Source organism: Triturus cristatus, chromosome 1_1, assembly GCF_964204655.1.
Source record: "Triturus cristatus chromosome 1_1, aTriCri1.1, whole genome shotgun sequence".
NCBI classification, from domain to species: domain Eukaryota; kingdom Metazoa; phylum Chordata; class Amphibia; order Caudata; family Salamandridae; genus Triturus; species Triturus cristatus.
In genome coordinates, this window is record NC_140579.1 from 715969051 (window position 1) to 715990158 (window position 21108).

The window sequence follows — 21108 nt, forward strand, 5'->3', positions numbered from 1 at the left end:
GAGGGCATGCACAAGACACGCGAAGCAAAGCGGATGAATTAACACAGTTTAAGACATAAACATGAAGTAGCATGTGCTGTAGCGTAGAATAATCACATCACCAAGAATGCAAATCAAGATAAACTCTAGAGCACTTAACTTTCTGCGTGAGCAGCACAGAAAGAGGACAAGTTCCAGTGTTGGTGGCTCTTATGGGGCATTGCAGGCATGCATCATGGGAAATTGTCGAGGGGAGAGGAATGGACCCAGCAGACGGTAGGTTTTAGGAGGTGATGTTTTATTGGTGTTCAGACAGAACAAATGAAAAAGTACGAGGCGTGTCTCCAGGGAATTAGGACAGTCTCGCGAATGCTCCTTCCACTCAAGAACTTCAGAGGGGATATGACTTCTCCACCCTAGACTTCTTTTCCCTCCGGACGACTTGTCTGGTAAGGAGACCCACGTCTTCCTTCGGATTAGTTTCTCAAAAGCAAACAGAAGAAAAAAACACGTCTTAGTGTTTTATCCAAGCATGGGATGCAAAGGGAGTGTGTGAAGGGGAACACCCAGCGAGCCGTCTAGTGCAAGAGCTTGTGAAAGGGGGGGGGGGGGGGGTCCGTCACCACAGGGTTTTTAGGGTTGCGGAGTTCAGCGCTTCGAGGGGGAAGTTACGCTGCGCAAAGTCGGCGACTCCTTCTCTCTCTACCCCGGCTTACCGGACTCCCCTCCCGCCTCCCACGAGCCTCGCAAACGGTGACGTACCTGGCTGAGCCACGACCCTCCAGGGCAGTGGCTGGGCGAGGAGCAGGAACGTTGGCCTCCTGGCTTCTCGGTGTTCGTCGCTGTATTCGTCTGCTTGTTCTCGTTCTCTCTCCCCATCTTCTCCTCCACACGTCCGGCTCCTTCCTCCGTCGGGAAACTTCCGCCTTCCTGTCCGTGCAGCCAATTCTTATCGGCCGAAGAGGGCCCGTGGTCACGCCCCCAGGTGTTCGTCATCGTTTACTCTGTCTCCGTCTTAAGGGGCCAGTGACCTGTGGTGGGGAAGTCTGCCAGTCTCGTTCCTTCGGTCTCCCAGTCCCGTGGCTGAAAAGGTAAAGGGGGGGGCGTCGTCATCTAGGTCCGGAGTCAATTCTTGGAGGGATGGTTTCCGACACACCCCCACCCCCGATCTGTCCCGCTCGGGGACGATGGGCAACCGGGAGAGAAAGTCTACATTGGCATTTAGAAGACCCTTACGGTGACAAACCTCAAAGGCATACGGTTGGAGGGAAAGGAACCATCTCCGGATACGTGGATTATTACCCTTGTTACGGCTCATCCAGACAAGGGGCGCATGGTCAGTGTAGAGGAGAAAACGCGTCCGCTCCAAGTAATACTGGAGTTTTTCTACAGCCCATTTAATGGCTAGACACTCCTTTTCTATCACGGGGTACGCACGTTCACGTGGGAAAAGCTTTCTGCTGAGGAATAGGATAGGTTTCTCAATGCCATTGCAGGTGGCTTGGGAAAGGACGGCGCCAATGCCTATGTCGGAGGCGTCGGTCTGAAGGACAAAAGGACGGGAGTGGTCTGGGGAGATCAGGACAGGGTGGCTAGTGATGGCCTGCTTCAGTGCTTGAATGGCTGAGCGAACTGCAAGGGAGGGATCAGACAGGGCGGTTTTTGGGGTGTTTTTCTGTAGGAGGTCCGTGAGGGGTGCTGAGATCTCCGAATAGTGTGGGATGAATCTCCTGTAATAACCCAACCACCCAAGGAATGCTCGGACCTCCTTCTTGGTGGTTGGTAAGGGTGTTTGTTGAATGGCCCTTATTTTCTCTTCCTGGGGCTCAATACAGCCATTACCAATGACGAACCCCAAATATTTTACCCGGTGAAAAGCTGCCCTGGATTTTTTTGCGTTGACATGGAGACCTGCTTGCTGAAGGGAGCCCAAGACCCTGCGACAGTCCTCTAGATGCCGTTCCCAAGTGGGACTATGGATGACGATGTCATGGTCGCCTCCCCCTGCTGCTGCCTTCTGGTGTGCTGTGCCAATGTACTTGTGAGTGCCCCAGTGAAGTTACGATCAAACATGTCGACCTCCGTACTGTCAGTGGTGTCCCGCTTCCTGGAGGAGTATCTGAGCACCACCCCGCAACGATTGAAGCTGCTGGATGCTTTCCTTCTGTACATTCTGCTGACAGGGGGCATGCAATTTGTATACTGTCTGCTGGTGGGCACCTTCCCTTTCAACTCCTTCCTTTCTGGATTCAGCTCCTGCGTGGGCTCCTTTATTCTGGGTGTGTGCCTTCGAATCCAAATCAACCCCCAGAACAAGGCTGATTTTCAGGGCATCTCACCCGAACGTGCCTTCGCTGACTTCCTCTTTGCCAACACCATCCTGCATTTGGTTGTTATCAACTTTGTTGGCTGATCCTTCAGTGCCCCATGCAGCAGCAACTGTAGAATAACGAATGGTTTTCCTAAGGAAGATAATCTGGTTCCTCCAGCTGACAGTAGTGTCGCCTCCACCTTATTGTTACTGCTTTTTCAGTTCACTGTCTGAATAAAATAAGAACGTTTGTCTTTTCCAAATAATAAAAAGTGTTTTTTACAAAAAAAAAAAAAAAAAAAAAAAAAAAAAAAATGGATGACGATGTCATCGAGATATGCGGAAGAGAACGATTGGAATGGTCTTAGTATGGTATTCATCAGCCTTTGAAAGGTGGCTGGAGCCCCATGCAACCCGAAGGGAAGAACGTTGAACTCGTAAAGACCGTCAGGGGTGGAAAACGCGGTCTTCTCTCTATCTGAGGGGCGTAGCGGTACCTGCCAATAACCTTTGGTCAAGTCGAGTGTAGTGATGTAGCGAGCCTCCCCCAGTCGTTCTATGAGATCATCCACTCGGGGTAGCGGGTATGCGTCCAGCTTAGATATAGCGTTCACTTGCCTAAAGTCAATACAGAAACGGATTGAACCGTCAGGTTTTGGTACTAAGACGATGGGTGAGTTCCAATTACTAGTCGAAGGACGGATGACTCCCATTCGCAACATTTGTCTAATTTCTTCGGAGACGGCTTTTTGGCGTGAGGCAGGAAGCCGATACGGCCTTTGTCTCACCGTTCTCCCTGCGTCCGTCTCAATACAGTGTTCAATCAGGTTTGTCTTTCCTGGTTGGTCCGAAAAAAGGGAGCGGAACTCCGAGAGCATGTGGAGTTACTCATCTTGTTGTTGTGGAGTTAAGGTTTCGTTGATTGGTAGGTGGGAAAGGGTACAGGAGTCGGGTTGGAGGGTCTGCACCAACTGATTTGGGAGGGGTGGAGGGCCTAGCCATTTTTTTAATAGATTGATATGATATGTTTGTACTTTCTTGGGACCTAGGCGAACTCGATAGGTGGTACGGCCTAGGGTGGCCACGACCGGAAAGGGCCCTTTCCATTCGGTCTTTATGGTAGACAGAGACGAGGGTAAACGGATTAAGACCCAGTCCCCCACCCCCAGGGTTCGCAGCTTCTTTCCTTTGTCGTAGGCTTGTTTTTGTGCGGTCTGTTTTCGGTCCAAAGTGGCGTGGGCCAAGTCCCGCAGCTTGCCTATTTTTGCCCGTAGTTGTTGGGTATATTCCAACATCTCGAGGTTGTCGTTTTTGTCCCCTTTCCCAGGCTTCTTTAGTCATTTCCAGCAAGGTCCGGGGTTGTCGCCCGTACAGTAGTTCAAACGATGAACACCCTAAACTGCTCTGGACTTGGCCCCGAATCACAAAAAGAGCGAGGGGAAGTAGCCTGTCCCAGTCTTTTCCCTCCCCAGTCAGGAGTTTCTTTAAGGTGAGTTTGAGGGTCCCGTTGTACCTTTCCACTAGGCCATCGGTCTGGGGGTGGTAGACCGAAGTTTTTAAATGCCGTACATCTAAGGTTTTGCAGACTTGGGCCATTAACTTGGATACAAACGGGGTGCCCTGGTCGGTTAGGATTTGGCGGGGGAAACCCACCCTAGAGAAGAACTCTACTAGTTTGTCTGTGATGTTTGCAGTAGTGGGGGCTCTGAGTGGGAAGGCATCAGGGAAACGGGTACAGTAATCGACTAAGACAAGTACATACTGAAATCCTTTCCTGGATCGGGGAAGAGGTCCAATGAGGTCCATCCCTATTCTTTCAAATGGTTGACCTATGATGGGTAAGGGTTGTAGGGGGGCTTGCGGAGGGGTGTAAGGGTTTACTTTCTGACATATAGGACACTCCCTGCAGTATTTTTCGGATCTGTGCATAGATACCAGGCCAGTAGAAAAACCGTAGGAGGGTTTGGGTGGTTTTCTCCGCTCCCGTATGACCAGCAAGGAGATGGGAGTGAGCGTAGAACAGAATTTGTTCTCGGAAGTCCTGAGGTACTAGGAACTGAGGGTGTTCTCCGGGTCCCGCTACTCTGTATAACAAGTCGTTTGAGATTTGGAACTTTGCATAAGAGGGGTTGGTGGGTTGTCGAGCTTCCGACCATGCATGTAGGAGGGAGGCATCGTTGTTTTGTGCCCAGCGGAAATCCCTATCAGTCAACCATGGTTCTTGGGTCAAGAGGGCGCCTGTGACGGGGGTTGTTGGTGATTGGCTGCACCTCTCTTTTATAGTCTGGAGAAAAAAGGAGAGAAAGGTGGGATTGTCCGTGCCGAGGATCAGTTTTTCGGGTAAGGTGTCTAACACTCCCACAACCACCGATGAAAGGTCCCGCCCACTTGCTTTCAAGCCAATCCGGGCCATGGGATAGGAACGGACATCCCCATGCACACACCGAATTAGAACCCTTCTACCAGGGAGGAATTGGGAAGGTTTCACCAAGAAAGCCTTTACCACGGATTGACAACCAGAGTCAAGCAAGCCCTGGACAGGAACCCCGTTCAGGTATAGACTTACATAAAAGGAGGTCCCCATCTCGGCAGTATACATGAGACTTTGTGGAAGGTAACTGACGTCCATTGGTTCCTCCGTTTTCTTTCGTGGGCAGAAGTGCGCGATATGACCCCAATCAAAGCATTGGGGGGCTTTGAGGGGGAGATCGCTTCGCTGGGGTCGCATCTTCTCTGGTTCCTTGATGGGTCGGAGGGGTTTTCTCGGGGTAATGGCTGTTCTTGGTTTTTCTGTTTCCCAAGGGGAGGGCCTTGGTTGGGCCCGTGAGAAGGCTGTGGCTAATTCAACAGCTTGTTCGGCAGTGAGGTTCGCGTGTTGTCTTAACCACCGTTGTGTCGAGAAAGGAAGCGCTTCTAGAAACTGCTCCAAAATCACAGCCCCCATGAGTTTGTCTTTCGAGCGTTCGGCTGGTTTTAACCACTTCTCGGCAGCTAATTTTAGTTTGTAGTATAAGGTTTTCGGAGTGTCTGCAGGAGTTCCTTTCTCTTTTCGAAACCTTAAGCGATAAGCCTCCGTGTCCATGCCCAAGTGGTCGAGGATGAGGGTTTTAACATCTTCAAAGGGTGTGACCCCACCCGCGTTAGCGACCTGGTACGCCGCTTGTGCTTCACCGGTCAGGAGAGGCGCTAGAAAAAACGGCCATTGACTGACTGGCCAGCCCGAGGCCCGGGCAGCCCTCTCGAAATTCAATAGAAGGCATCCGGGTCTTCTCCGGGTACGTATTTTTGTAATGAGACGGTGGGGAGGGCGGATATTGGTTTGGTGATTCTATGGCCCGGGGCTGAGACCGGCTCTTCCGCAACCTTCAACAAGGTCTCCATCTGTGCCTTCATAAGGTCTTTGAAAATATCTCTATACGCCTGGGCAGAGGTCAGCTGGCGCTCGACAGCCCATTCCAGCTTCTTTTGACTCTCGACTATATGCTGTATAAGGGCATCCATGGGGACTCGAGGTGCAAGAGGTTAATGTGCCCGCATTCTCCACCATATGTCGAGGGGAGAGGAATGGACCCAGCAGACGGTAGATTTTAGGAGGTGATGTTTTATTGGTGTTCAGACAGAACAAATGAAAAAGTACGAGGCGGTTCTCCAGGGAATTAGGACAGTCTCGCGAATGCTCCTTCCACTCAGGAACTTCAGAGGGGATATGACTTCTCCACCCTAGACTTCTTTTCCCTCCGGACGACTTGTCTGGTAAGGAGACGCACGTCTACCTTCGGATTCGTTTCTCAAAAGCAAACAGAAGAAAAAAACACGTCTTAGTGTTTTATCCAAGCATGGGATGCAAAGGGAGTGTGTGAAGGGGAACACCCAGCGAGCCGTCTAGTGCAAGAGCTTGTGAAAGGGGGGGGGTGGGGGGGGGTCCGTCACCACAGGGTTTTTAGGGTTGCGGAGTTCAGCGCTTCGAGGGGGAAGTTACGCTGCGCAAAGTAGGCGACTCCTTCTCTCTCTACCCCGGCTTACCGGACTCCCCTCCCGCCTCCCACGAGCCTCGCAAACGGTGACGTACCTGGCTGAGCCACGACCCTCCAGGGCAGTGGCTGGGCGAGGAGCAGGAACGTTGGCCTCCTGGCTTCTCGGTGTTCGTCGCTGTATGCGTCTGCTTGTTCTCGTTCTCTCTCCCCGTCTTCTCCTCCACACGTCCGGCTCCTTCCTCCGTCGGGAAACTTCCGCCTTCCTGTCCGTGCGGCCAATACTTATCGGCCGAAGAGGGCCCGTGGTCACGCCCCCAGGTGTTCGTCATCGTTGACTCTGTCTCCGTCTTAAGGGGCCAGTGACCTGTGGTGGGGAAGTCTGCCAGTCTCGTTCCTTCGGTCTCCCAGTCCCGTGGCTGAAAAGGTAAAGAAGGGGGGGGCGTCGTCATCTAGGTCCGGAGTCAATTCTTGGAGGGATGGTTTCCGACAGAAATGTAGTTTTTTGTGTACATAATACAAGTTTTCATTGGCTGCTGTGAGTAGCAATAAATAGAAAGAGAAGCATAATACGAAGACTCCGGTCCTGTAATAGAATTGATTTCCTTTGAGTTCTCGGTATAGAAGCTGATACAGATTATCGATGTTCTCTGTATATTGGTGGTGCAGGGTGTCAGGCTATTTGTAAACTAATTTGAGGGTGAGGGGGTGCTGATTGCCCTTTAACCTAGCACTGATATCTTCTGTGTTTCCCCCCCACTCTCAACCCTGTAGGTGGAGAAATTGCACCAGGCTATTGAGGAGCTCTATTACTTTGAGTTTGTTCTTGAAGACATCCCCATCCGTGGCTTTGTTGGGTACATGGAGGAGACAGGCTTCCTGCCACATTCCCACAAGGTTGGACTTTGGACCCACCTGGACTTCAACATAGAGTACAACAGTGACCGCATCATTTTTGCCAATGTTAGTGTAAAGGACGTCAAGCCCTTTAGCCTTGATGATGTGCAGGAGCCGCTGAGTATGACACACACCTACAGTGTCCACTGGTTTGAGACAACTGTGCCCTATGAACGCCGTGGAGACAGACTGCGGGACTACAGCTTCTTCCCGAAGACCCTTGAGATCCACTGGCTTTCCATAATTAACTCGATGGTCCTAGTCTTTCTCCTCATGGGCTTTGTCATTATTATCCTGATGCGGGTGCTGAAGAGTGACCTGGCCCGCTACAACCTGGATGAGGAGAGCTCTGATGACTTTGACCAGGGTGACAATGGCTGGAAGATCATCCACACAGATGTGTTCCGCTTCCCACCCTACAAGAGCCTGCTCTGCTCAGTTCTTGGTGTAGGCACACAGTTTCTGACGCTGGGCACAGGTGAGTAGGTTAACCTCCTCCCCACATCCAATTACCCTTTGTGTGTGCATCTATCTCATTATTACATAATAAATCTTTCTTGTGAATGGTACCCCAAGTGTGCTTCCCTTTTGATGGGGTTCATGATCTGTCAGCTGTGGGTTATTTTAAATCCTGAAAGCAGTACTGCTAGGAGATAGTGATGCAGGTGTTTGCATAGAGTGAAGGCATAATAGCATGAAATGGTGCAAAAATGAACAGTATGTAAATATGACCGGACTGCAGGAAATCATATATAGTATACGTAAAGGTAGGCAGTTTGTATAGAGAGGAGGTAGTACTGCAGGGAGTTGGACACCGAGCCCAGCATGCAGGCAATGCATGGCAATTGATAAATCGTTGATAAAGTAAGTGTTGTGATGGAGGCAATCTCTAACTTGGGGAGAGCTACAAGAATTGTATAGTGAGTGAATACAGGCCGTGAAGGAGCTTAATATAATTGCATTAGTAAGTTGGCAAAGGTCAGCATGTTTGCTTTAGATTCATTTTTTGATTACGCGACCAGTAAACCTGAGTAACAGAGTATCATTCTGGTATTACATCCCACGCCCCCTCCAGATTCAATGTGGTGTTCTCATTACCACTCAAGTACCAGATATCCACAGTCTCAATATCATGCTACACGAACCTCAGGAGCTCTGAGGATTCCCTGATCTTCAGCTAGATTCTGAGCAACGCCAGCAGGACACTACGGGTGAGACATTTTACTCCCGCAACTCCAACCCTGTTTCACCCGGGACACCTTGGCAACTCAACTGCCCCATCGTGGACTGTGTTCCAGTGACTCTGTGGGCAGGGCATCGTTCCTTCACACATACCTACCTCGTGGTCCTCAGCTTGCACCAGCAGCAACCTCTCTGGCATTCTGATTTGTCCGTCCTGATGATGATCCCATGACTGCAGTTGGGGATCGAAACATCGTCAGCAACCACATCTTGACTCCAACCTTTTGCTAATGATTAATGTGGAGCATAAGAGGTTTTCCTCATTGTGACTACTGCAAATTATGTATCACTAAAAAGTCACTCTGCAAATATATGCCTGAGGTCTGGAAATCTGTTGCTTTCCATAACCCCTCCACTTTCTGCTCACTGCATTGTATTATATGCTTTTTTGTGTTTATTGAACGTGTAAATACATATTTTTCCATTTGGATATTGACATACACAACACTGATTGTAGTTTTGTGATTATGACTGCATATTTTCCTTGATAGGGACCTCTGTCTCTAATAACTGGTTGCTTCTCTTAGGCAAGCTTGTTTTAGTTTATGGGCCTGAGAAAGGAAGAAACCAATCTAATCAAATGATGTTCTCTCTCTTTTGCCTGCTACATGAACAAACATTTATCTAGCATGTTTTTTGTGGATTGTATTTGGCCGTCACTGCAGCATATAATTGACACTGTTGGCTTTACACTTTAAAAAACAATTATTTACAGCCAGTGATATTACACTTATTACTGGAGAAATAGAAGGGGTTTAGTCGTTGCTGCTCTAGTTTGACCATTTTGTTTTTCACTCACTCTCTGCAAAAAAATACAAATTATTTATTTTCACAAAGATGAGTTGACTCTTGTATTTCCAAACAGTTGTGAACTACTGTGTAAAATTTGTCAGTGTTCCTCTTCCTTCCTCAGATCTCCTACCTGGAAAGCAGGTGAAACAATTTAAAGGTCAGGTGAATTATGAAGCACTCCCTGGATTGGAAGAAGGGACACAACCATAGCGTTGTCTTGAAGCAAATGACCTTGTAGCTTGGCCATTGAATAATCTGCTAATTTTCAGTTCGTACACTTTACAGAGATGTATTTTTCTTGATGGCATTAATGCTTCTGGCTGAGCTAAGCGAGTGTTGCTCAACTCTGTAGAGGGTTGTTACATTACTGTGTGAAGCATTGTAGCCTTATAGTTTTACCCACTCCTTTCCTCAAGCTCTGCTCAGACAGTACAAAGGGGAAAATCTGTCTGATCAGTGCTCCTTGACGTTCATCTTGTGATTTTCTGCTGACATCCTTACTGTGATTGCCATAGTTGGCAAGATCTTTTTTTATGCAGATGAACTCTCATTGGAGCTCTCTCTAGATCAAATATTAAAATGTTTTTTTTTTCTTTCATCATGCTTAAGTTTTTTTCTGTTCCCTCACTGGTTCCATTATCTAAGTTCAAAACTGTAATGCACTAGTTAATAAAGCCCTTATCAAACAGACCAATAAATTCATGTAAATAAAACAAAGGTATAGTGCAGTCCAAGTTCCAAAGTAAAAAAACTAAAAATGTACTCCCAACTTATTCCAGTTTTAACAACTAGTTTAATAACGGTTTCAGTAATTATATTCACCACAAGGGCATGCAGGGTACCTTCTCACAGAAGCTAAAAAAATATGTGGATGCATAATCCTCAAATATTACTAAGCAGTAGTTTAATTGTGGATTGTTACCTTTAAGACAGGCTATCACTGCGTTTCTACAGCTTATGAATTTGTATGTATTAAGCAGAGGCTTCTGATGGATAATTCTACCTGCAGATTCCTAACCTTTTTGAATATCCCAGGTTCCAGCCTGGATCTGAAAATTTGTCAATCAATCAGTTCATTTGTAAAGTGCACTACTTACCCGTGAGGGTTTCAAGGCGCTGGGGGGGGGGGGGGGTGCTGCTGCTGCTACTAGTCGAAGAGCCAGGTCTTGAGTCGTCTCCTGAAGGTCAGCAGGTCTTCGGTTTGCCGTAGGTTGAGGGGGAGGGTGTTCCAGGTCTTGGCGGCGCGGTGGGAGAAGGACCTGCCTCCGGATGTGGTTCTACGGATGCGCGGGACCTTGGCCAGGGCGTGGTCAGCGGAGCGAAGTTTCCTGTTGGGCACGTAGAAGGAGAGTCGACTGTTGAGATAGGCTGGGCCGGTTTTGTTGAGTGCCTTGTGTGCGTGGACCAGGAGCTTGAAGGAGATTCTTCTGTCGACGGGGAGCCAGTGCAGGTTTCTCAGGTGGGGGGTGATGTGGTCGCGGGGCGGGACGTCGAGGATTAGGCGTGCAGAGGCTTTCTGGATTCTTTGCAGTCTGTTGATGTACTTGGACGAGGCTCTGGCGTTGAGGGCGTTTCCGTAGTCTAGTCTGCTGCTGACTAGGGCCTGGGTGACTGTTTCCATCTGTAGATCTTGCGGAGCATACGGAGGTTGTTTAAGCAGGTGGAGGAGACTGCGTTGACTTGTTTGGTCATGGTGAGTTTCGAGTCGAGGATCACTCCCAGGTTGCGTGCGTGGTTGGTAGGAGCCGGGGTGTCCCCAGTGATGCGGGCCACCAGGAGTCTTCCCATGCTGAGGGGTTGGGCCCGAGGATGAGGAGCTCCGTCTTTCCGGAGTTCAGCTTAAGTCTGCTTTCCTTCATCCAGTCGGCGACTGCCTTCATTCCCTGGTGGAGGTTGGATTTGGCGGTGAGGGGGTCCTTGGTGAGGGAGAGGATCAGCTGTGTGTCGTCGGCGTAGGAGATTATGTTGAGGTCGTGCTGCCGAGTCTCCCTGGGTGCCGGCTCCATCACAAGATTACAAGCGGCACCCTGTGATGTCACTGGTGCCGTAAAGTGCTACATTGGTGAGCTGATGTCGGTTCCCTTTTTTTCTGTGCCATTGACGTGTACTGGAGCTCTTCAACGCTCCTCAGGAATGTTATCACTTTTCAACAGCTTCTCAATTATTTTTATTCTACAAAATCTTTGTGCAGTTTCCTTCAGAATGTCGCAGTCCAAACGATCTGGGTTCAAGGAAGGATCTGATGTCTTTCCCAGACCCTCACACCATCGGTCTTTGATGCGTTGACTCGGAGATCAACTCAATGCCTGCGACTCTGGACACAAAATGCACCTCAAGGCACTTAAGGAACGAGAAGCCAAGATGTTCCAGACCAAGCACGGGATGAACTGCGGGCGACGTCAAATCTTTACCAAGATCCAAAGCACTATCGCCCTATTCTTTCATTTTGAAGAAGCATAAGAAAAAGAAACCACACAAGTCCTGATGTCAACTTGAAGAAGTAAGTCTCAGAGACCTACCACTCCACCATATCTGGTGTTGGACTAGGAGCAACTCATGGAAAAAGATCCAACTCCTGCCTCTCAATTGATGTCAGTGGCTCCCAAGGGATTGATACCAGTGGCTCCATGCAACTTTGCACCATTTCCCATCAGTGTTTCATCTGTGGTGGGGACTCCATGTTTATAATCTACACACCTGTACCCAGTTTCTGACACATGAGATGGATCCTATACTTTACCTGAACACATTGCAATGTTCAGTATATTTAATAGAGCTGTTATCTCTTCTGGTGCACTGACTGCCCCAATAAGAGAGATGGCCAATTCTTTGGGAGATTTTCTGCCACCCTGCGAATCGGTATCCTTTATTACTTTTCTACCATTTTCTCAAGTGTCCTGGGCATCTATGACCTTGGTGTTGATGCCGAAATCTGTTACCGCCACTTGTTGTTCCAACCTCATTACCGTCGCTGTAGGACCACAAGAGGTTTCTAGCGCTGTTAGAGTTGACGCAGCACCAGAGACCTCCACTCCAACAGCACTGCAAAGGCGACACTACTGACTCTGCCTTAACCAGAAACCCTGCCTTTCATGTCCAACACTCTAGGCAAGAAGCACAGGCTAGTTGAAGAGATATTTTTCTTCAGAGAAGTAGAACCCCAAGTAGATTCGACTTACTGCAGAGGGTGCTGAACACTTGCTGATGAATCCAGACTTTGAAGGCTTCAAAGATACAAGTGGCCTCGACACCTCCCAGGAGTGGAAACTGCTCTCCGCTGCAGGTCTTCCTGCCCCTGAGGTAACATCACGGCACTCTGTAGTAAGAAAATCAAAAAATCTGGACCCGCAACTTCCATCACAAGTTTCATTTTACCTCCCACTGTTCGGAGCCAATAATGCCTTTCAATGAAGCACTGATTGAACCTATCGTTGCTACCTACGAGAAACCAACAACTTCCACTACCGTATTCAGGCCAGTAGTTGAGCTTTTAGTCAACTCATCCATTCCCAACAAAAAGGTGTTTTTGGCTGCAAGTATGGCCCTCAAGTCCATCAATGCTGCCTGCCTTATGGAATGAGATGTGCATGCATTACTGGACTCTTCAAGCAGTTATCCCTAATCTGTCATCTGATCTTCAGGCACACTTCACAGAACTCATAAGTGTTGGACAGGATGCTGCAAAGTAGGTGTTACAGTCAAGCTTTGAAACTGCAGACTCGGTGGCTAGAGCTTTAGTGACTTCGGTTTCCCAATGAAGATGCACCTGGTTGCGGCATTCAGGCTTCTCCCTGGACATCAAGACCTCATTCATGGACTTGTCATTCTGTGGATCTCTGTGCCCGTTTTTGCAGCCCTTTTTCCCGCCGCTGCTGCCCCCGCCACAACTCACCCCTGCCGTATCCTGCCTCCCAGCTGTGCTTCCCTCCCCCATCCCTATTTAATGGCAGCCACTGTGCGGCCGCAGGCCAAAGGCAAGCCCATCTGTGCCTGACTGTGACCAGCACCAGGGACCATGGCCCTCCGGCCACCCACTGCTACAACTCAGCTGTCCTCCTTGCACTCAACCCCAGGAGGAACAACTGCCAGCGGTCTACCCGAACACCACCTACGGCCAGTTCTCCTGCCGACATTGCCGTCAAACTTTCACCACCCTCTGCAACCCCACAGCAGCCTCCCCCACGCTGGACGCCAACACCCCCCTAAGCCTGGAGGTGCATCCTCCTCAATGTGCGCTCCATGCACAGACTTGCTGTAGAAATCTGGGACCTCCTCATTATCACGCCAGATGCGCCTTCTTCATGGAAACCTGGACCAACTCCACCCCCGAAATCGCCAACGCCATCCCCAACTGGTACAATATCCTGAGGAAGGACCGCCCCAACCCCCAGTAGGAGGACTCTGCATCACACACAAGAGCTCCCTCCGACTCCCCACCTCCAGTAGGAGCGACTCCCCGTCCACCACCACCAGGCACCTCCATTCCCAGATCCAGACCAGCCCCAGAACAACCCTACACGGCACCCTCGTCTACAGACCCCCCAGACCTCAAACCGCATTCACCGCTGCCATCACCGACCTCCTCGCACCCCATTCCATCACCTCGTGAACTACATACTCGTAAGAGACCTCCACTTCCACCTCGACAACATCAGTGACCCCCGCCCCAAACTCCGCCACCCTCGGACTGAAACAACTCGTCACCACCCCCACCCACAAGGCAGGACACAACATCGACCCCATCTTCGCAGGAGGTAACAACATCCACTTCAGCCACACCTTGCAACCCCCCTGGAGGGACCACCACTGCGTACATTTCCACAAATCCACCGCACCCAACCTGCACCCCGCCCACCACAAAGGAACTGGAGCAAGGTTACTGAGGAGCACCACAACTCCACCCTCAACTTTGATGCCCCCTCCACCTCGACTGACGCCAACCACGCAGCCGAAGAACTTCACAGATGGATCGCCAACTGCGCAGACGAGCTCTCACCCCTCCGCAACCCCGACAGATAGCTTCCCAGAAAGGCCACCTGGTTCACGGCCAACCTCCAAGAATCCAGATGCCTCGAAGAATTGGAGAAACAGCAAATCCGTTGGAGACTGCACCACATACAAGAACGCCATGACCGAATACAACCAACTCATCAGAACCACTCAAAAGACCTTCATCCACAACCAGATCCTCGCCAACTCCGGAAACTCAAAAGAACTCTTCAGCATCATCCAGGAATTAACCAAACCCCTAGCAAAGCCACAGACATCACCCTCTCCCAGGACCTCTGCAGCAAGCTCCGCTCCAACTTCCATCTGAAAATCAAGTCTCTCTACGACAACTTCAATGAACAGACTCCTGACTCTGAAATCACTCCGCCCTCCAGCAACGCCATCCACCCCACCATCTCCTCCTGGACCCCAACATCTCCTCCTGGACCCCAGTCACCACCGAAGACACCGAATCGACCATGAAAGGCATCCACTCTGCGGGGCTTCAGAAAGCGGCGGATCAGATGTTTCTACTGGGTACATGGAAGGACATTCTTTCGTTGAGATATTAGGGTTCGGTGTTGTGGAGGCATTTGTAGGCATGGGTGAGTATCTTGAAGGTTACTCTCTTCTCGATGGGGCCCCAGTAGAGTTCTTGCAGGTATTGGGTGATGTGTTTGTGTCAAGGGATGCTGACAACGAGTATGGCTGGGGTGATTTGTATGGTCTGGAGTTTGCGGAGTAGAGACTTGTTTATTCTGTCGTAGAGGGAGTTTCTGTAGTCCAGTCTGCTGGTTGAGTGTGTGGGTGATGGTCTTTCTTGATTCGAGGGGGATCCAAAGGATATAAGGGTGCTGAAACAGGTGGAGGTGAGGGCGTTGATCTGTTGGTTCATGGAGAGGGAGGAGTAGAGTACGATGTGCTGGTTCCAGGCGTAGTCTGTAGGGGTAGGGAGGCTGCCGAGGGCCACCAGGTGTTGTCCCATGCAGATGGGGAGGGTCCGAGGACCTCTGTCTTCTCAGAGTTGAGTGCTTCTTGGTCACAGGTCAATAGTACCTGTAACTTGCTTTTTGGTCAGAGGTCAATAGTACCTGTTAATTTGTTGCCGATGTGCGGCTTCCTCGAGGGACCAGCGGACGGAGAGTCCTTGAATTGCAGGCCTTCGATTCCAGCCCGCTCCTGTGACGGAGCCCCGGAGCATTTTCAGTTAGCCCTGGGTAACCCAGAGATAAAGCACATTTCAAGAGGCCTGAACTACTGTTTTTCTTGCTGACTCAGGGAGGGATCCTTGATCTTCCGGGGCATTTTTAGGATGCCAAAGCAGGTGCCGGTCATGACATTACCGAACTGTTAAACAGGGTGCAGTCAAAACACAAAGCCCAGATTTTAAACTTTGAATTTGGGGATAGGTGTTGGGACGAAGTTGGCTGGCCTCCAGGCAGAAGAAAATATCGAGGGTTGTTTCCCTACAACCAGGACCTTTCAGCATTTAGTCTCAGACAACTAATGTCAAACCATTCTGCCAAATCCATCATACCTGCTCTGAAACTCTCTGCTGCAGTGTTTTGTCCTGGGCCAGAGTGATAATTGCTCAGTGTCATCAGCGTATGACACATGCTTAATACCTTGATGCTCAATTGCATCAGCTAAAGGGCGCATGTATAGATTAAATAAAGTCAGACTTAAATCAGAGGCTTGTGGCGTTCCCTTCTGCAGAGGATGAGTTTACAAAGGACATGTCTGTAGTATCACCTGAAATGTGCGATTCTGAAGAAATTCTGCAAGCCATTCAAAAGATTGACCCCCGCCTCCCCGACACTGTATAGCCCCAGCCGTTCCAATAGGAGGCCATGGGACACGATATTGAAGGCCGCACTAAGGTCTAACATACCAAGGCAGCTGTCTTGCCATCATCAGCAATAAGTCTTAGACTCCGACAGAAGTGCTGATTCCGTGTTATGATTGTGTCTAAATCCGGAGTGAGTCATGAAGAAGCTCGTTCTCCTCAGTGTATTTCATCAACATATGGTTGACCTGTTTTTCTGCCTTTTTTGCGAACAGTGGTTATAGAGAAAGTGGTCAAATTCTCTGGTTTAGACTAGTGATGGAAGTTGGCACTCGTTCAAGGGAGGTGAGGGACTTGACTATCGCAAAGATTTCCCTTGAAGAGTTTTTAGCCATCTCAATCCTCTGAGTAAAGAATTGAGTACATGTGTGTCTTATAGATGGAGTGCTGTGCTTTGTATTGTCATCTGTGTGTCTCCCTCCCTATCCTTCTACCTCGGAAATCGCTCCTTCGAGCGCTAGGAGTTCCCTATGTTTCCGCCTCTTCTCCCCGTTTGGTATGATATGATCAGTCCTTGCAGTGCCTTCATTAGTGCCTTCCATAGTATGACACGGGACTGGACCATGTCTTTAATGATTTCAGTGCACTCCTCAGTATGCTGCTCTAGGAAGTTGACAAATATGATGTTGCAGGCACCAGGCACTACGCCTCGTCAATTTGGGGCCACTGGCATTAGGTTGCTTAAGCAATATCATTATTGGGGCATGGTCAGTCAGGACTCTGGCAGAATCTGGGCACCTATCGTGTCACCTGCCTCCTCCAATGCAAAGAATATGTAATCCAGTCGGGATGAGAAGCCATGTGAATGAAAATAATGTGTATTCTTGGAGCTAGGATGTAAACAGCGCTATGTATCTGCCAGGGCTGTGGAGGGTGCCCAGGCACCCAAGGTGGTAGATTTACGGGGTTGGGCTTAATTAGTGTTGTTTATTGGGTCCATGACGGAGTTGAAATCACCCCCCACTACATAGGAGACCCCGCATAAGGCCCTGAAGGGGTGGCGTCCACTAATGTTTGGGGGAGAGGAGAGCATGGACCAACACAACGGACTATTGTCTTCCAGCCGGGGCCCCCTTACAATCTTAAATCTGCCAGTCATCATGGTGTACGGTCGTCACCTGTAGAGGAAATTGTTTGTGGAGGCGAATGGCAGTCCCTCTAGAGGTGATGGTGTGGCCTTTACGGTAGACTCAAGTGTAGCCCCCTCGGGAAAGGAAGGGACATCTATTGTGGCATTTGTCGCTTAAGATACTGGAAAATCACACCCCTTTTACTCTTATTGTTAAGGCCATTGATGTTCCACTAGAGAATTTGAAAGGTGTCTTTTGAGCGTTTAATGGAGGTTTCTGACACCTCATTAGCATGCCTAATCATATGTGCTGTAGTGCTAGGTAGGAACTAACAAACTGGTTAACTGACTGAACTTACTATTTCCCCCTACACTTTGGAACATGAATTATCTGTTGCCCAATAGTGTTTGCATAGTCTGCTTAATGGGCAGACCTGACTGTAGTCCATGCCACTATTATTGCAAATAAAATTATGCACAGCAGACCCAGCTGACTTTTCACATTATTATTATTATTGCTGCAGCATATACCTAGCCACTCTACCTAAGGAATTGCCCGACCCACCACCCCGAAAGTATTAGACACATGCCTCATCAGAAAAGTATATAGCAGTTTCAATTGAGTATATGCACTGGTGAGGGTGCTGGGGTGCGCTATCCTGCGCCAGCATCTGCCAGCAAACCCACCCTCTGTGCCACAGGCCTTGTCACTGGAGCTGCAGGGCAAGTGTATCTGGTTCTGCATAGTTTAAGAACTGTGCTATTATTGGTCTTGGGAGTACCCAGGAGGTGGCCATGCTGCCAGGAATCTTTCAATAACAAAACACTTTCAATCAGTTGGGGATTTGTAGAGCGCACTACTCACCCGTGAGGGTGAAAGGGGCTGCGGGCAGGGGGAGAAGGGTTTTGGGCAACTCCTGTCATCGTAAGAACCAGGTCTTGAGGCTCTTCCTGAATGCTTGCAGTGTGGGGCTTCGTCTTGTCTTATGAGGGGGGTTGGGGGGAGTTTGTTCCAGGTCTTCGGCGCAATGTAGGAGAAGGATCTTCCTCCCATTCTGGCTCTGGATGAGGGGGATTTCGGCCAAGGCTAGGTCAGAGGAGCATAAGTTTCTCTTGGGGGCGTAAAAGGAGATTCTTTTGTTGCGGTATTGGGGTCTGGTGTTGTGAAGGGATTTGTAGGAGTGTCTGAGCAGCTTGAAGGTCTTATTTCGACGGGGAGCCAGTGGAAGTCTTGTAGGTTCTGAGTGATGTGGTCTTGTTGTGGGATGCTGAGAACGAGTCTGGCTCTGTCGTTCTGGACGGTCTGGAGTTTGTGGAGCAGAGATTTGTTGATTCCTGCATAGAGGGCGTTCCTGTACTGCAGTCTGCTGATGCGGAGTGCGTGGGTGACTGTCTTCCTGGATTCGGGGGGGATACATTTGAAGGTCTTGCGGAGTATGCGGAATATGCGGAGGATGTTGAAGCACATGGAGGATACAGTGTTGATCTGTCTGTTCATGGTGAGGAAGGAGTAGAGTATGATGCCGCTGGTGTGGGAGGGTTACAGAGGGCAGGGGGCCACCAGACTCCATCCCATGCGGAGGGGGTGGATCAGAGAATGAGGACTTCCGTTTTCTCTTGGTTGAGCTTCAGGCAGATGTTGCTCATCCAGGATGCAACGTCCTTCATTCCTTCCTGGAAACAGTGCCTGGTGATGTCTGGTTCCTTGGTGAGGAAGAGGATGAGCTGGTGAGCTGGGTGTTGGCATAGGATAATTTTCTAGGTCCTTGTTTTCTGACTATGGTTGCGAGGGGGGCCATGTAGATGTTAGAGCGTGGGGCTGAGGGAGGATCCTTAGAGTAGACCTTGAGAAGACCTATGCGGGCATCCATTGTCGCCTGGCTGCACAGGAAGGCCTCTGGATTCCCTCCCTCCAGCGCTATTTTATTAGCACAAAATACACCCGCGTGTACAAAATGTATGCGAGAATGCATTTTGCTCTATGAAACGACTCTAAATGCAGCAAAACACGAATAGCGAGTGCAAGCGGCCACTTGCTGAACATGGTCTCGCAGTAGGATTTTTTTTTCCTTTAAATTACTCTCAATAATGCGAGGAATAATTGCTTAATCATCTAGAATTGTCCATCAGAGTAATGCAGAGTTACCAAAATTAATCGGATTACTCCAGTTTAATTTAATTTCCACCCAGATCTATTTGCGAGGGCGTCCACAATTATGCTGCTCAGCAACAGCAGGCGGACCTTCTCTACAGTCAATACAGAGGGCATGGCAAAGGAAAACAACATGCCCTACCCCTTCCTCCCTCCTTCTTCCTCATCCTATTTCCCAGCCACTACAGAGAAGCAGTCCTAATTTATTCTTATTGGAAAACTCTACTCGTTGGAGGATGGGTATCCTCCTTTCCACAAGCATGGAATGCCGTCACTTCACACCTTGTTTTTTAGGTCTCGCCTGGTGCGAGGGCTTCTTGGAATCAATACGGTTCCAGAAGTCGGGTCTCCGCTCCGCCTTCAATTTTAATTGGCGTGCGTCGTTTCTCGTCGGTAATTATGTAAAACAGAGTGCAATGATTGCACCGGAGGCATTTTAATCCCTCCTTTTACTTGCAGCGGGAGACAGTCTCTTAATTAGCCGCTAAGCACTTATCTTTTTTTGCTGCATCTCGTCACTGGCGCAACGTTTTAAAATATGGCACTTATGGCATACATTTGTGCCAAATATGTCAGTGAAACCTTTACTAAAATCGCAAACGAGAAGTCCACCACTAGCGCAAAGTTAAGGTAGTAAGTAAGTATTTGGCATGTTTTCGGTAAATGGATGTTCAGGCTGATGCAGTCAACTGTTTCACGACAAGGGCAGGTGTGAGTGAGTGTGCAGTAAGACTCTTATATTCGCCAGCTCGTGCGAATCTAGAAACCTCTTTGTTGCCGTATTGCTGCTCATGCAGTGTGTCTTTGACACTAGTGCAAGAAAACACCGCCCCCTTTTCTCCCCCCTCCCCCCGCCGTTATTGTTTGAATTATAAAATACAGCAACAATCGGGGTTCAGTTGGCCCATCAGGCCTCTGGGCCCTGGTGCCACTGCACCAATGGAAGTTATGCTCCTGGTTCTCTACGTTGGGCGCGGCAAATTGACGACTTTATGTAGTTTTAAAGCAGCAATCTGAATATGGGGGATGTTAGTATAACCAGCCCATTGATACTCGTTACCAACCACAGCAAGATGAATTGCTGCTTACTCAGCTGTTACAGACCTGCTTGTTACATATTTCTCTTCAGCTAGCATAATAACACGCTGCTTTGCTTTATTTCTTATGGAACCTGTTGCATATAGTTTACATGGATCTCTGCAGCATGTGCATTTACCCTCAGGACTGTTTCACTGGGATTGAAACCTGGGGTGTACATGTTCATATAGAAGGTGGGCACCGCTGTTTACCCAGTGAACTGTCATATTGCGAATGGACCCTGTGGCCCTGAGTTGCGCACACACACATCTCATGGGCAGGCGCATTAACCCCACAAACTATCTCACTGGGTTTGAAGTCTTTGTACAGTAGGATGCGCACAACGTCTGCGGCAGTTGATATAGACCCACGGGCAATTCATTTTGGATTTGAGCCAATAACCTGCAGGTTGCACACAGATCCTTGTGATAAGTGCATTAATCACATGAACTGTGTTAAGAGGGTTTGATTGTGCTTTCTGCTAGTTGCGCAAGGAAATCCATGGCATGTGCTTTTACCCAGTGAAATCACACTGGGACCTAAGCCTTTGAATCGCAGGCCGCACACGGATCCCTGCAGAAAGCGCCTTAGACCAGTGAAGTATTCTACGCGCTGTTCTCCGCAGCTGGCGCGTGAACCTCACGGGTCAGACTTTAGCTTGGTCCCGACAGAGGCGTGTAGATTTTAGTCTGAGCTGCGTTCGTTTTCAAGCCTGCTGCAGCGCGTGGTGACTCCAGAGTCCTCCTGTGTGTTTTAGCCTCTAATTCTTGTGAACATATACCC

The 21108-nt window shown here is 49.3% G+C and overlaps 2 protein-coding genes across 5 annotated transcripts in view; both read left to right on the plus strand.

The window, feature by feature from the left end:
• Positions 1–21108, plus strand: part of TM9SF1 (transmembrane 9 superfamily member 1) — a 478903-nt gene that overhangs the window by 349254 nt on the left and 108541 nt on the right. For all 4 annotated transcript variants that reach the window (XM_085647862.1, XM_085647855.1, XM_085647847.1 and 1 more), the window contains exon 3: positions 7036–7636. In XM_085647862.1, coding sequence (XP_085503988.1) covers positions 7036–7636 — 601 coding nt within the window. The remainder of the gene's footprint in view (positions 1–7035; positions 7637–21108) is intronic.
• Positions 2006–2598, plus strand: LOC146870941 (dolichyl-diphosphooligosaccharide--protein glycosyltransferase subunit DAD1). The gene has a single exon (XM_085599721.1). It carries the CDS (start codon positions 2051–2053, stop codon positions 2390–2392), a length of 342 nt encoding a protein of 113 aa, XP_085455847.1. The 5' UTR covers positions 2006–2050; the 3' UTR covers positions 2393–2598.

Bases quoted from the DNA above. Each gene is read 5' to 3' on its own strand.
- LOC146870941 (XM_085599721.1), top strand. From the start codon at position 2,051: ATGTCGACCTCCGTACTGTCAGTGGTGTCCCGCTTCCTGGAGGAGTAT.